At 45.9% G+C, this 15,384-nt stretch overlaps 2 protein-coding genes across 10 annotated transcripts in view; both read right to left on the bottom strand.

Moving 5' to 3' along the window:
- Positions 1-2,954, bottom strand: part of ZNF148 (zinc finger protein 148) — a 159,823-nt gene extending 156,869 nt beyond the window's left edge. For 6 of the 8 annotated variants that reach the window (XM_059687595.1, XM_059687591.1, XM_059687592.1 and 3 more), the window contains exon 1: positions 2,742-2,954. The gene's annotated coding sequence lies outside the window, so the exon portion shown is untranslated. Of the gene's footprint in view, positions 1-1,849; positions 1,927-2,741 lie in introns of those variants that run through there. The other 2 variants (XM_059687594.1, XM_059687597.1) reach the window with 2 other exon arrangements.
- A 10,324-nt stretch (positions 2,955-13,278) lies between these two features.
- Positions 13,279-14,572, bottom strand: LOC132229260 (polyribonucleotide 5'-hydroxyl-kinase Clp1-like). 2 transcript variants are annotated; one of them, XM_059685992.1, is made up of 2 exons: positions 14,140-14,572; positions 13,279-13,947 (listed from the first exon to the last, which is right to left on the bottom strand). In XM_059685992.1, the coding sequence occupies exons 1-2, from the start codon at positions 14,551-14,553 to the stop codon at positions 13,279-13,281; spliced, it is 1,083 nt and encodes a 360-aa protein (XP_059541975.1). In that variant the 5' UTR covers positions 14,554-14,572. The 2 variants fall into 2 exon arrangements, with proteins under 2 accessions (XP_059541975.1, XP_059541974.1); XM_059685991.1 differs by having other exon boundaries at positions 13,279-14,572.
- Between the last annotated feature and the right edge of the window lie 812 nt (positions 14,573-15,384).

The raw sequence follows: 15,384 nt of genomic DNA, 5'->3' as shown, positions 1-15,384 counted from the left end.
AAACATAGAATAAAAAAGTTTAAATAGTAACTATCAAAGGTTGGAAAGGAGAAACAGGAAGGGGATTAATGCCAGTGACACAAATCCTTTCCATTCATAGTAGTAAGTCTTTTCACTACTTCATAATGTCATTTGAATCAATCAAGAAATAACAGTACATGGGAATTATTTTTGGACCTTGTGAAAAGCATGATATAAGCTACCAAAATTAATGCTTACAAGTAGTAGACTGGAAAGTGGAACTGCAACTGCACAAGTGAGACAGAGCTATTGCTTTTCATTATAAGCAGTATAATTTCATTATGCATGTATAATTCCATATACTTCAAAAAGGGGAGAAAAACAATAATGACATATTACTATATTTAAGTCTGTAAACTTACAAAAATTTTTTAAATTGATAACACGGGAGGGGGAAAAAAACAGACCCTCTTATACTATGATGATTGTAAAATATCAAAGCATCCTATAGGAATATATAATGTACTGACAGTTTTCCAAATTTTAAAAAATAATCTGGATTTATTTCTGTAAGAAAATTTAATAAAAGCCCCTCTCCACTATAATGCTAAATTATCATCCTCCTTTAGAGATACAGTAGTTGTTAAATTAATGATTGAATTTTTCCATCCCTCTCCCAAATTTCTTTCTATCTTCCCCATTAATCCCTCCATCCTCTACTTCCATAAAAGGATTTTTCATACTATCCTCTGCTCAGCTGAATTAATATTATAATGTAGTGTGTATACAAATCTTTCTTAACAACCAATTTTCAGGTGAATAAAGCTTTAAGAGTATGGTTTTAGCCCCAGCCAGCATATGTCAGTGGTTGAGTGTCAACCTTTGAACCAGGAGGTTAGGGTTCAATTCCTAGTCAGGGCACATGCCTGGGTTGTGGGTTCAATCCCATGTGGGATGTGCAGGAGGCACCCAATCAATTAATGATTCTCTCTCACCATTGATGTTTCTCTCTCTCTCTCTCTCTCTCTCTCTCTCTCTCTCTCTCTCTCTCTCTCTCTCTCTCTCCCTCCCTCCCTCCCTCCCTCCCTCTCCCTTCCTCTCTGAAATCAATAAAAATGTATTTAAAAAAAAAAAAAAAAGAGTATGGTTCTAGCCGAGAGGTCCCCTCTTAAAATCTGGTGTGGTGTGAATTCAGCAAATTCATTAGGTCTTGGTTCATTTCCTGATATAAAAATGCTAATACTCCCTCCAACCTGGATTTAGAATCACCCAGTCTCTTCAGGTTCCCCTAGACCTCAAGGCAACCAGCCCTGACCTTGCAACTTAAGACCAAAACAGATATTCTAGATCCTCCATTCTGCTGGCCCACACTCTGTAGGCTGATGCATTTTCTTCAATAACACCATGCCTCAGTAAGAGTATACATTCAGGAACTGTGAATGGTAAAAGTTCTCCCATCTGCCTCAGAGTTATGGAACCAATCCAGTCAATTATACTAATTGGAGCTACAAATGGAGCCTCCCAAGGGCCACCACGCATGGAATCCCCCCACCATTACTTATAACCTTGTGGACTGCGACCCAGGCTGAATAATATGGCCCCAGTTCTCCTGGAACAGTTAAGCTGGGCCGAAAACCGCCAAGTCAAGTAATTTCCATTCCAGCATCTGCCGGAGTAGTGTTCGCCCGGCCTCTGGTAAGTGATCACACTTCAAATTTGCTCAAATATAAACTCCATGACCTAGAGGTACCTGTGGGCCAGGTGTTCGCTGAAGATCTGTTTCAGAGATTCTCACATTCACTGGTGCGTGTCTGAAATGTCTCAGGCCCAACTACAGACTCAGGTTTAATTCTCAGCGACCCCAACCGCTGCCGGGAGCCACACTTACCAGATGTCATCTAATGAAGAGCCCGCACAGGTTCGGAACTGGGCCACCCGGGCCCATCTGGAATCACGCCTCAGTCCCTGGACCAACATTTATTAATTCTACTATAGCTGTCGATTCTGTCACGCGTCCTCTTCATATTCTCTAATTTTAGCACTCCCTCTTGCTTCAAACGCTATTCTTTCTATTCACGGAAACTCCTTCGACTCCCTCTTTCCTTTCCTTAGAAATGCTTCGGTTTTTTTCCATCACGAAATACCGACTCTATCTGCACAATGAACACCACCACCCCACCAACCCCCCCACCCCACCCTCAAGACTTCTCCACAGCCATCGCCTGCATTCCTCCACCTATTCTTCGCCCCCGCCTCTCGCCCTGCACACACTGCCACTAGGTTTCCTGTAAGGACTCCCCTTTCTCCAACCCCTGCCCTTCCCTGCCCGCGAAGAACACTCGGGCAGCCGCCGTGACTGAGGCCTGCGGTGCATAAAGCACTGCACCAGGCACGGTGCACACAGACCCGCTGTCTCCCTCGCCTTCCCACTCCCCCGCCGAGCACCCTCCGGCCTCCCCGTGCACACACTCCACCTTCTTCCCGACCTCCGACACCCGCCTCGGGCCCCGGAGGCCGCCTCCTCGCCTCTGCCACCCCCGTCATTATCCTTCCTCAACCCCCCGACCCACCACCCGCGCCCTGCTTCCTCCCGTCCCCCAGCCTGCTCCAGCGATCCCCCCGGCCTCCGCCGGCCCCCGGGCCACCCCCGGCCTCGCCGCGGCTCGCTCCCCCCCGGGGTCAGGCCATTACCGCCGCGCGCTCCCCCCGCGCGCCGCCCCCTCCCCCTCCCCCGCCCTCCCCCGGGCCCGGGCCCGGGCCTGCCAGGCCGAGCGCTTTACCGCGGGCGGGCGCCGAGTCGCGCGGTCACCGACTGCAGACGGCAGCAGCTCCAACCTTTCTAGGGACCTTGAGAAGAGGGGAAGGGGGGAGGGGGGGGAGAACTTTTGCTGTAGCAGCTCCGGCAACTGCTCCCACCCCTGCGCCTTTCTCCTCTTCCTCCCCCTCCTCCTCCTCCTCCTCTTCCTCCTTCTCTTCCTCCTCCCAGAGCAGTAGAGACGCAGACATGCTGCGGCTAGAGCGCCGCCGCGGTCGCCGCCGCCGCCGGCGCGGTGCATTGTGGGAAGCCCCGCACACGGGAAGCGCCGCGCGGCGCCCGCTCGCCCTGGTCCCGGGACCCAGCCGGGAAGACCCAGCGTGGCTTCGATTCCGGTGCCCGCGTGTCACCCGCCCGGCGTGGCCGGGGAGGCTGGTCCCCGCTCCGGGTCCCCCGGGCTGCGTCTGGGAGGACGGCTGTTGGGAACAGATCGGAACTGGGGGGATCTCTTTGAGTGGATGCCTGCCTTCAGCCTTCCTCGTGCCTCGCGTGCTGAGAAGCGGAGGGCGCGGGGGTCGGGTGTTTCGGGCGCCGGGAAGAGAAAGGGAAAGGGGCGTAGATGAAAGGTTATCTGCCAGGATGTCTTAGCTTTCTCCTTTCTCCTCTTCCTTAGCCCCTTCCTCTCCACCTTCCTGCGTTATCCTCCCACCACCCCAAAAGCCCCCTTTTCCGGAAGCGGCAGCTCTGCGCCCTTGGAGGGAGCCAACCCCGTTGTGTCTGCAAACAGATGCAGGGTGTGAGCGCTCAGTACAGATGTAGAGATACGGCCCCGGACCTCTTTGCGCAAGGCCTGGCATGGTATTTTCCGCTCACTTTACCTGGGGCCCAAAACTTCTCCCTCCGTCTATCTCGCAGGCGCTCGGTAATGCCGGAGTTGCGCAAGTGTGTCTCAATCCTGAGAGGCCCTGCAGGTGACCTCAGCCAAATGGTGAGCTCCGGAGCGGCGCCTTCATCCAGCATTTGTTAGGCACCCTGAGGTGCCCGTGCATACTGGGTGGTTTACAATTACTCATCGTGATGTCCCCACCCTAGCACAAGGTCATCCAGGTGACAAAAAAGATGCGCGGTGAATGTCGAGTGATTACCTGAGTATCAGCCGCTTAACCATGGGAAGAAACTCCTTACTGTTTCTTCATAATCGAGTGAAGATTGATTTAGTATCTGCAATACTTAACCTCTGAGGGGAGAGGGAGAGGATAGGCATTAAAATATCTGTAGAACCATTTCTGGAGTTCTTCCCTTGTCCACACCCACCTTCCCACCCCTTGGCGACTGAATGTTCATTTGAATGGTGCTTTCTGGCAAAATTCCAAACTCCGGCGTCGTGCACTTGTGATGGCACTGAATCAGATTAGTGTCTGCAAGGTTAATGTACCCCCCAGGCACTAACCTTAGTAAATGGTGAGGCCCATTTAGAAATAGCTGAGGCCCGGGGGTTCAACTTAATTTAGACACAGGTAACTAAGAAGAACAAGGATGAGCCACAGTTCCACAGTCAACTCTCCAGTGTGCTTTCTCCATTGAAATACATATATTCCAATGAAATGACAGTGCATATTCTGAATGCTAATTGCAACAAAACAGTGATTCAAGCTAGAGCAAGAGAGTTATCTGGAGGACAGCCTTCTGGCAACTTCCAGCATCTGCAGTGGCATCAAATTCAGAGGTTAAAATGAAAAGCACCTCTGGCAGCAAAGAAGCAGGCTCTGAATATTAGGTAACAGGAAAACTAATAACTGAAAAGGATTGAAGGCCTGGAGATTATACCCAGTGGGCTAAGGTTGGTTGGTTTGCCATTAGGAATAGATCTAGTTCTCTGCTCAACACCATAACTAAGAAACAATAAACAACTGTCTCACATGAGCTGAATACAGAACACTATATATTTTTTTAATTATATTTTATTGATTTTTTTACGGAGAGGGGGGAGAGAGTAAGAAACATCAATCAGCTGCCTCATGCACACCCCCAACTGGGGATGTGCCTGCAACCAAGGCACATGCCCTTGACCAGAATCGAACCAGGAACCCTTCAGTCTGCAGGCCAATGCTCTATCCACTGAGCCAAACCAGTCAGGGCAAGAACACTATATTTAAAAAACTATAGTGCCCAGGGTCCCGGGTTCAGTTCTGGAAAAGAGCATGTACCTGGTTGCAGGCTTCATCCATCCCCAGGCTCCATCCCTGGCCCTCAGGCGAGGGGTGATGTGTTGGGAGACAGCCAATTCGTGGATGTTTCTCTCTGTCCCCGTCCCTTCCACTCACTAAAAATGAATGGAAAAATATCCTTGGGTGAGGATTAATAACAACAACAACGAAACTTGTTTATGGGTCAGATTCAGCCACCAGTCTATCTTACCTGATGTGGCCTAACCCAGACAGGGCTGGAACCGCTGCTTTGATTGGTGGGATGTGTAGGGAGCGGCTCTAGGGACAAGCCTCAGCTGACCTGTGGCAGGGCCACAAGTCCCAGCCTGGTGGGCAGAGCTCTCCTAGCATAATTAAGCCGGACCTTGTAGCCCTCCCTAATTCCTTCCTAAGTAGCTAATGGGCTGTGGGAGGTGCAGCAAGTGTTACATTTGTATACATGTTAATCTACCCTTGTTTTAATCAGACTATAAAATAAAGCATCAGCTTGCAGGCTGGGTTTTTTGTGTCCTCATCCAGGCACGGGAGATCCACCAAGCCCCAGCTGTATTCTCTTGCCTGTCTTTTCTTCAGTCCTTCACCGCCCCTCCTCAGGTTCACCCTTGGCCGAGCTGGTGGGTCTCCCAGAGCCTCTTCTCCTCTGGCTCTGGAATGGGTTCTCTTTGGTTTTGGCCCTCTGGCGTCTTTATAAGAGGAATGTACGTCCATCTCTTGTCCCCAAAGATTTCACCAGGTCTTCAGAACTTTCTGTACTAACTATCTTTCAAGCATCCTGGACCTCTCAAGCTCAGGAATTTGTGAAAGTGTTGGCTTCTGTACTGCACCCATGTGTTGCCTGCAGCATGAGCCATTTGTGAAGTCTGGTTCTACCTTAAGGAGAAACTTGTTTTCCTTTTGCAAAGCTCTAAATTCATAGCCTTGTCAGAGATTGGCCCACAGGAGCCTGCCTCCACATCTTGTCATTTCTACTGGACCCAGGAGAAAAATGGCTTTTCCTGTTCCAATGGGCCATCTTTCCCTGGGACACCTGCCCCTGAGTTCCTGCTTCAGATCTAAAGGGCACTTGCAGATCATTGATATATTCTCAAATTCATGACCAAGCTATGGAAACAATTTAAGTGTCCAACAGATGAATAGATTAAGAAAATGTGTATACATACAATGGAATATTACTCAACCTTTAAAAGGAAGGAAATCTGCCCTAGCCAGTTATACTCAGTGGATAGAGCATCGGCCTGCAAACCAAAGGGTCCGGGTTCGATCCTGATCAAGGGCACGTACTTTGGTTGCAGGCTCCTTCCTAGCCCAGACCCTGGTCGGAGCGTATGCAGGAGGCAACCAATCAATTTGTTTCTTTCACATCGATGTTTCTCTCTGTCTTTCCCCTCTCTCTTCCACTCTCTCAAAAAAAAAGATCAATGGAAAAATATCCTAGGGTGAGGATTAACAAAAAATAAATGAATAAACAAATAAATAAAAGGAAGGAAGGAAATCCTTCTATTTTTGACAACATTAATGAGCCTGGAGGACATAGAAAGAAAAATACTTCATGATTCCACATATAGGAGGTTAGCTAAAATAGTCAAACTCATAGAAGCAGAGAATACAATGGTGGTTGCCAGGTACGGGGGGGCGGGGGGGGCAAGGAAATGGGAAGTTGTTATTCAATGAGTATAAAGTTTCAGTTATGCAAGATGAATAAGTTCTAGAGCTCTGCTATACAACATGTGCCTACAGTTAACAATATGGTATTGTGTACTTCAAAATTTTTCTTAACAAATCTCATGTTCTTTCAGAGAAAGAAAGAGAGAGAGAGAGAGAGAGAGAGAAGGAGGAAGAGGAGGAGGAGGGAGAAGGGAAGAAGGAAGAAGAGGAAGGGATGGAGAGAGGGAAGGAGGGAGACAGGGAGAGACGGAGCTCGGGAGGTATTGGATGTATCTATTGCCTTGAATGTAGTGATAGTGTAGTATCACTGGGGCTTGCATATGTCCAAACTCATCAAATGGTACACATTAAATATGTGCAGCTATTTGTATATGTTATCCTTCAATAAAACTGTTTTTAAAAAACACAAAACTAATGAATGAGCCTCGGCCAGGTGACTCAGTTGGTTAGTGACATTCAGATACACCAACAAGCAACAATGAATGTATAAATAAGTGGAACAACAAATTGATGGTTCTCTCTCCCTCCCTCTCTCTCTAAAAGTCAATCAATAAATAAAATTTTTAAACTAATGGAAGGCCTACTCTCTCTTACTTAGAATGTAGAATTTATGTAATGAATTCCTGAGTTTACAAAGATAAGTAGCCTTCCATCTCTCAGGAGCATCTAAGGGAGGTACTCGATTGCACTGAAGTTCATCAACTTGGTTTGGAGGGATACAGGAAAGACGTGAGGGAAAAGTCAAGATGGCCAAGAACGTGAGAATAAATGAAAACAAGGTCTTGGACCAGGATGATACCAGTGGGAAAGGAAAATAAAATAAAATAAAGCAATAATTATGAGGATACAATTCTATTAGTACCTCGAGGTTAGCTTGGTGGTTAAGTCTACAGATTGCAATTAAAGCCTCCTCAGTTTAGCCCAGCCAGTGTGTCTTGGTGGTTGAGCATTGACCTATGAACCAGGAGGTCATGGTTCAATTCCCGGTCAGGTTACATACCCAGGTTGTTGGCAAGAGATCCAGTAGGGGGCATGCCGGAGGCAAATGATCAATGATTCTCTCATTATTGATGTTTCTATCTCTCTCTTAAATAAATAAAAATACATACATTTATACCCTCCTCGGTTTAAATCCTGCTTCTGCCACTTACTAGCTTAACTTCCCTGTGCTGCCGAGTGCCCAGCCTAGAAAATGGGGCTAAATAATAGCAACTTCCTCATTAGGGTGGTTCAGAATGTTAAATCTGAATACATGTAAAATATTTAGAACAGTATCTGACACATAGTTAAATGTTCTATGTGTTTTAGATAGTAGCAGTAGTATAGTTATTGTTATTCTTACTATTAAGAAGAACTTAAGGATGGTGCTGAACCACATTTCCTAAAAATAAAACCCAATGGGGGGAAAAAATTAGTTCCTGAAAGTGGATTGAAGCAGGAGAAAAGACAGAAACTATGCAAATATAAAAAACTATATAAGTGGAAAAACATATTACAGTGTGCTTGGCATGGGGAATAAGAAGGGCATATGATAAGTAGATGGAGCTAGGAAAGACCTAAGCAGTTAAGCTGCATAAAAAATATATCACATTACTCAGAGAATTTATTTCTGAGCACAGTCTTTGCCTGAATAAGTTTATGTGTAAAGCTGATGAAGCTGGGCTATTGTAAAGATGCTTCTACTCAACAAATACCAGTGAATCAAGTTCCCACCTATCCTTTCCCAAACTTTAGCAGAATGAAGACAAGTTAACTACTAATATATTAAATCTGTGAGTTTTCATAAAATAGAATAGCAGTTGGAAACTTTTTATTACTCTAGAGCTTTTAAAGATTTTATACATTTGCTTATTGCCAGATAACGTGATACAATGTAGCGATGAACGTTTTCTTTCTTGTTTGTACTATCTTTTTAAAATTTAAATTTAAAAGCATGTTAGAATTCTGGGCTTACCAGGGAATATTAAAACTACCCTGTTGCTTTTAAACAATTATGGAGACCAACACAAAGGAGTCAGTTTCCTACCTTCCAATGTTCAGAGTAAACATTTACTAAAGCCCACGTGCAAAACAACAGAAGAGGTAAAAGGTACTGGCTTGCACTGGGTTCATCAGCTCTGAGATCACTATGGTTTAGAAGGATTCAGGGGGAATACAGGAGTGAAAGGTCAAGATGTGCAAAAACACAAGAATGATGTGCTGGCCCTCACTGGTTTGGCTCAGTGGATAGAGCACCATCAACCTGCAGACTGAAGGGTCCTGGGTTCGATTCTGGTCAAGGGCACATGCCTGGGTTACAGGCTCGATCCCCGTGGGGGTGGGGGGGGAGTGCAGGAAGCAGCTGATCAATGATTCTCTCTCATCATTGATGTTTCTATCTCTCTCTCCCTCTCCCTTCCTCTCTGAAATCAATAAAAATATTTTTTTGAAAGAAAAGAATGAAGTGCTGGGGTGGAGACTGTGTTATCTTTTCGTTTGCTAATTGATTTTTCATAAAGGCAACTGTTTTACACTTTCCTGAAGACCATGCAGGTACATAAGAACACAAGGGCTGGGTGCGAAGAAGGCTAGGACACCGCACGCCCATGTGAAGCTCGCAGACTAATGGAGGAGGCAGGTTAAAAAAAGCAATACTGTCAGCATAATACTCTGTCAAAACATAGAGGTATAGAGAGGGTGCTTTGGGTTCCCTCACTAATGGATCCTATAAACTAGCATATCATTCTGATACCAAAACAATACTTTCCACCTTGTTTATACATCTAAAAACGTTCCTGTCAAGATCTGTACAAATATCAAACATTATGCAGGACTTTTATACTTAGAGAAGCACTTATCTCCTGATAATTAAAAAATGTGTAAGCTTTGCAGCTAGTCCTTTCACACACACACACACACACACACACACACACACACACACACACCTTGAAATGATTGTAAAATAATCCTCATGCCCCATGAAAAAATGTGAACAAGTAAGGCTGAAGAGCAAATGCAAACTGAAAAGTAGGTAGAAGTGATCTATAGTAGTGATATCGAATGAAATGAAGAGTAGATGGTTGTCTGATGGGAAAAGGCTGTTTAACCTTTTCTTTCGCTAACTGACATTTCATAAAGACAATTATTTTATAATTTTCCGAAAACAACTGTACGGCTACATAAGCTTTATTCTTCCCTCATGAAAAGGGTGGGGGTGGGGGGAGGAATCTGTTTTATAATTGTGAATACGTCTTCCATGCTGATTATAAAAATGGAGAACCAATACACATCATCTACTCCACCCAAGAAAAAAAGGGGAGGGGGGACTTAGAAATCAGCTGATTTGGGGTTTGGTTTGGTTTGCAAAAAAAAAAAAAAAAAAAAATGAATTTCAATGTCACAGCTGAAGTCATCACCCACTTAGCCTGAGGCTCCGTAGCATCTGAGTCTGCATGAGTGCTCCGCAGACCTCTGGCATGAACAGATATGACATCCAAGTAACTGATTCCATAGGGAGAGCCCGAGTCAGCACGCAGCAGTTAATATTTGGGGCATTTGCTTGAAAAGCCTGGGAAGTATAGGGCATATTGGGAAAGTGTCCATATCTTTTGTTTTATAATGGTTTGGTGCTGACAACATTAAACATCAGTTATTTGGAGACTCCATGTATACCAAATGCCCCATTCCCCAAGGTGCCAGATAGTAGAGCTAACAGAGAAAAGAAAAAGAAAAGTCTTGGAGTACAATTTAGTTACTGTAAAAACCTTTATCATATATGCCTATGGCACACATTCTAAGAAAAATTATTACCATCAGCCTTAAAAATCACATAGGCTATATTCTAGAATCTCAGCAAAGAGGAATAATGGCATCAAATTCTGAATGTATAGTAAAATAACATTAAACGTGCTGAACCCGTGTGTGAAGCATGGATTTTAAGATCAAGTCAAACGTTTGCTATTTACTTTATAGCTACTTCTCCCCGTGGTGCTGTGGCTTTCCCGACAGGCCGGTCCTCCGATATGCAGGCTTGTTTACCAAGGGACCAAAAGTCTCTTAGGCCACAGACACACATTCTGACCTCATTTCTGACCTTCCTGGGCAAGAAGGACAGAATAATGGCACATTGAGCAAGGACATTAGAATTTGAGACCATCTCTCAAATAATTTTTTTGAAAGTAATGTTCCCAGGGTGAGGATCAGCCCTCACTTCTTTCAATCACTTAACAACATTTTTGAATGCCTAGTATGTTTCAGACAACATGCTGAGTGTCAGCAATGTTCATTTCCTTGAGAAATCCACGCAGGTGTCCTTTTGTTCCTCAACCAGATCGTTATTAAATTTATGGTGCTGTTCCAAACACTAGACATACTGTGGAAAATAAAATGCTCTTCCTCCCCAAGAGGAGCGCAGTCTTCAGCTGAAGTGAAACCTGGGGCAGAAACTGCTTCGCTTCAGGGCACACGCTCCCAGACAGGGCTAAGCCTAGGGTCCTGGGGGACACCCAGCCCAGCCCCGCGGCCAGGACTGCTTTCTCAAGGCGACATGTTAGCTGAGACCTGAAGGGGAGTGAGTGGGGGTTCTGGTGGAGCTCTAGGCAGAGGAAGGAGGTGGCAGTACAGAGTCCTAGAGCCAAAGAGAGCTTCGCGCATTCAGGGACCTGCCAGTCATTCAGAATGAATGAATGCAGGAAGTGGTAAAAAGAAAATGAGGCTGCGGGCGGAAAGCACCGGCAAGCTTCAGAGTGCCTCCTGGGCTAAGCTGAGGCACCTGACCTTTACCCTGAGAGCAGGTTTCCCCCAAGTGTGGCTGGGTGATAAACAAGAGGATTTTAGGTGGCACACAGTCCGGTGGTTTTTATTTGGGTAGTGAATGGATTTAATACACACTAGAAAAATATATACTTCATGCGTCCAACGTATTACTGCTCTTACATTATTGCTTAAGATGAGGCTGAGTGACAAAAGTGTTTCAATTTACAAACAAAAATTGAATATATTATATTATAGCTGGTACATGAACAGCCATAAATGACTGATGTTAGGGAAAAACTGCGTGAGACTAACAGATTGCCACTGAAGGACTTTTGCAGGGAAGTAACATGAAAAGACTTCTGAGTTAGTAAGAACACTCTGGCTGGGGAGGATGCATTAGGGCAGTGTTTGTCAAACTTCTGGTTAAGTCCCATTAGTGGATGCTCAAATCAAATTTAAAGTTTACTTAAATGGCAGAGGTTGGTTTTTTTTTAATGAAACATAATAGGATATAATAAATAATATTCGGCAACTTCACACATAATCAGACAGCACCACACATAATAATGCTTTTTTAAAATATATTTTTTGATTGATTTCAGAGAGGAGGGAGAATGAGAGAGAGAAACATCAATGATGAGAGAGAATCATTGATAGGCTGCCTCCTGCATGGCCCCCACTAGGGACTGAGCTCAAAACCGGGAATTGAACCTTGACCTCCTGGCTCATAGGTTGACTCTCAACCACTGAGCCATGCCAGCTGGGAAATATTTTTAATTATATATGTATACATTCATGAGGGTGAGTCTTTTTTTTTAAATATATTTTTATTGATTTTTTACAGAGAAGAAGGGAGAGGGACAGAGAGTCAGAAACATCAATGAGAGAGAAACACCGATCAGCTGCCTCCAGCACGCGCGGGCCCCCCCCCCCCCCCCCCACTGGGAATGTGCCCGCAACCAAGGCAACATGCCCCTGACCGGAATCGAACCCGGGACCCTTGAGTCCGCAGGCCGACTCTCTATCCACTGAGCCAAACCAGTTAGGGCAAGGGCACGAGGGTGAGTCTTTACTGGATCACAGTGTTAAATGTTTTTCTTCCTGTAGGTCAAGGTTAAAAAAAAGTTTAGAAGTCACTGGAGGCTGTTGCAGGACTTTGTTCCTTCATTCAACTACTATTTGTTGAGTACATATTATGTGAAAGTTGTTGTTCTAGACCCTGAGGATAGATGTTGGTGAAGTGAAGAAACAGTGAATAAGTAACCAAATAAATAATAACACGATTTAAGAGATGGCAATTTTTTATTTTTAATTTTAAACTTTTTATTGATCATTACATATGTGTCCTTATCCCCACATTACCTCCCATCCCCCCACTCATGCCCTCACCCCGCTCTTGTCTGTATCCATTGGTTAGGCCTATATCAGTGATGGTGAACCTTTTGAGCTCGGCGTGTCAGCATTGTGAAAAACCCTAACTTAATTCTGGTGCCGTGTCACCTATAGAAAGTTTTTGATATTTGCAACCATAGTAAAACAAAGATTTATATACTTTTTCCCAAGTTTGAATTTTATTGTAAAGAGTCCTTCTAATACACTCGTACATCCTGGAAAAATGAGGTAACAAATACTATATATAGCATATCAAGCAGTGATTTTAAAAAATGAGTCCACACGGTAACTGGTTAAAGGAATGGGATTCTCCAGGGCCTGAGAGAATTTGAAGTGGCACCTTAGGTGATCTAAGAATCCAATGATAGTCTCATGGTTTTCCTTTTGACTCGAGATCAGTAGTTAAGTCACCACCACCTGTTTTAAGAGGTAGAATATATGCTTTCCACTAGTCCACCAGTTACTGGTCATCCTGGCCTCAAAAGAGTCTCCCTCTTCAGCCCATCTGTGTCTGTGATGGCCACAGATCTCCGTGCCCCAGGCAGCAAGAGTCCCTGATGTCTATTAAAGATCCATGAAGCGGATATCCATGATGAGAAGGAAGCTCTTGGGCAGTGGCCAGGGGGCTGGAGAGAGAACGGTAAACACCTGATGCTCCAGGTCCACACTGGTCACCACGATGAAACCGGCCACACTGGTCTCAGAGAGGTTCTCCTCCGTGCCCTGAGCAGTGCTGACACTCAGGAGGTGGTGCACCATATCTCGGCCAGGGGTGACGGGTACTAGCTTCAGCTGATTGTCCTCCTGAGACATGCCCAAAGGCAAACAGGAGTCTGGAACGGCGGGTGCCCCAACTCTGTAGATCTTCACATCAGAAAATTTGACGTGGAAGGCATGGGGATAAAAGCAGCCCCGGAATCCATAGAAATACTCACGGATACGCTTATCCCTACATTCCCGCCGGAAATCCTGGGAGCGCTCCACCACACCCCCTGACTTAGGGAGCAGCACAGTATGCACAAAGTGGGGCAAGTCCCGTTTGAGTTCATTGTAAAGTCGTTCTTGATCCAGAACCACAACCACATCGACCTCAAAGGCTGAAGCTGCATGCACCAGGGCCTGGTAGCCGGAGCCCTTGACCCAGCCACAGGTGTCAATGACACAGCCACTCACAGAAGCCCTTCGGTTCGCTTCACACCTTTGGTTGAACACAGCTGCTAGACGAGATGTAATCTTCCGGTAAAGCTTGATGTTGGTGCCAGGCGTGGTGGAGCCAAAATGATACACCAGAGGGGCCTGGACGGAGAATGCTTGCTCCACATCTGCCGGCCGCTCAATGTAGAGAGCCCCCATGGTACCAGGGATAGACACAGAGCCCTGGCCCACGTCCAGGTCCACATACGTGGGCCGGCGGCCCGAACGCACTGCGTAGTTGAGCAACAGGCGGCACACTGTGGACTTGCCCACATCGTTGCGGCCCACTACCATCACCCGGGGGCCTCGCTCGTCTCCCTTCTCCGCCTGCCTCCGCATCTGCTCCAACGCTGTATGAGTGTTGAGGTAAAGCAACATAGGGGTGTCCTTGGAGACATAAGCCACCTCGGTGCGGCCACTCAGCCGTACCGAACAGCCGTGCCAAGTGAAGACAGCTACCTTGGCACCAGCATCGAAGGTGAATTTCTTGTTCCGGGTCAGCTCGGTGCCAAAGACTTCTGCCATGCCAGCCAGCAGCTCCAACTGCACTGACTGAGACGCTTCCACCTCAAAGCGAAGTTCTGTTTCTCGCTCTAGTTCAAATTTAGTTGTGGGCTTCTTGTCACCATTGGTCTCCTTGCCCATCTTTTCTGTGTAGTTGCTGTGCCTGGTTCCTGGAGCCTCTGCCTTGGGGCCGCCGCTGTCTGTGATGCTTGCTCAGCAGCCCCCTGCCTCTCCAACCCTCAATAGATTTAAGTTTTTAAAAATTTGGTAGTTTATAAAATTGTTGGGGTCCAACGGCAGCAGGTCCAGGGGTTCCCAAAGGTGTGGACGGAGTCGGCGAAGAAGGAATGACACAGAGACAGCGTTCCGTTGATCAGCAGCCTAGCCAGGTTCTCTAGCCAGGATCTCCAGCCAAGTTCTGTCTTGATTGTCTTGTTACATCTGTATTTATACCAGTTGATTTTAATCCTATCCATTCTATCCCAAAGGATAGGGCGTTTCTTATCTCCATTCCAAGGTTACTCTATGGTTCTATTAAGCTACAAGGAAGTAACTGAAGGAGATTATCCTAAGTAAAGATTATGTAGCTTAAGTGTGATTGGTCGTAGTTAAAGTGATTAATTACCCGCCTGGCACTTAGTTAAGGGGTTTTATTCCCTCCCTAACTCCAGGGAAAAATCCTCACCTGGGGAAACAACCTTTCTCGGGGAGGTGATCCTGTTTAAAACACATAGCTTTAAGAGGGGAAGCAAACATATGCCACACACCCCAGGTCCCCCAAAACACAAGCCCTGCAGATGTCTCCTCCCCGCAGCCACTGCGCCAAGCAGCTAGGGTGGACAGGCTTCCGGAAAATTCCCCCATCTTCACTTTCTTTCTTTCTCGCTTTCTTTCTTGCTTTCTTTCTTTCTTTTTTTTTTTTTTTTTGAATATATTTTATTGATTTTTTACAGAGAAGAAGGAAGAGGGACA

Source organism: Myotis daubentonii, chromosome 3 (genome assembly GCF_963259705.1).
Source record: "Myotis daubentonii chromosome 3, mMyoDau2.1, whole genome shotgun sequence".
NCBI lineage: Eukaryota > Metazoa > Chordata > Mammalia > Chiroptera > Vespertilionidae > Myotis > Myotis daubentonii.
This window is presented reverse-complemented; position numbering and strand designations above follow the sequence as displayed.

Bases quoted from the DNA above. Each gene is read 5' to 3' on its own strand.
- LOC132229260 (XM_059685991.1), bottom strand. From the start codon at position 14,553: ATGGGCAAGGAGACCAATGGTGACAAGAAGCCCACAACTAAATTTGAA.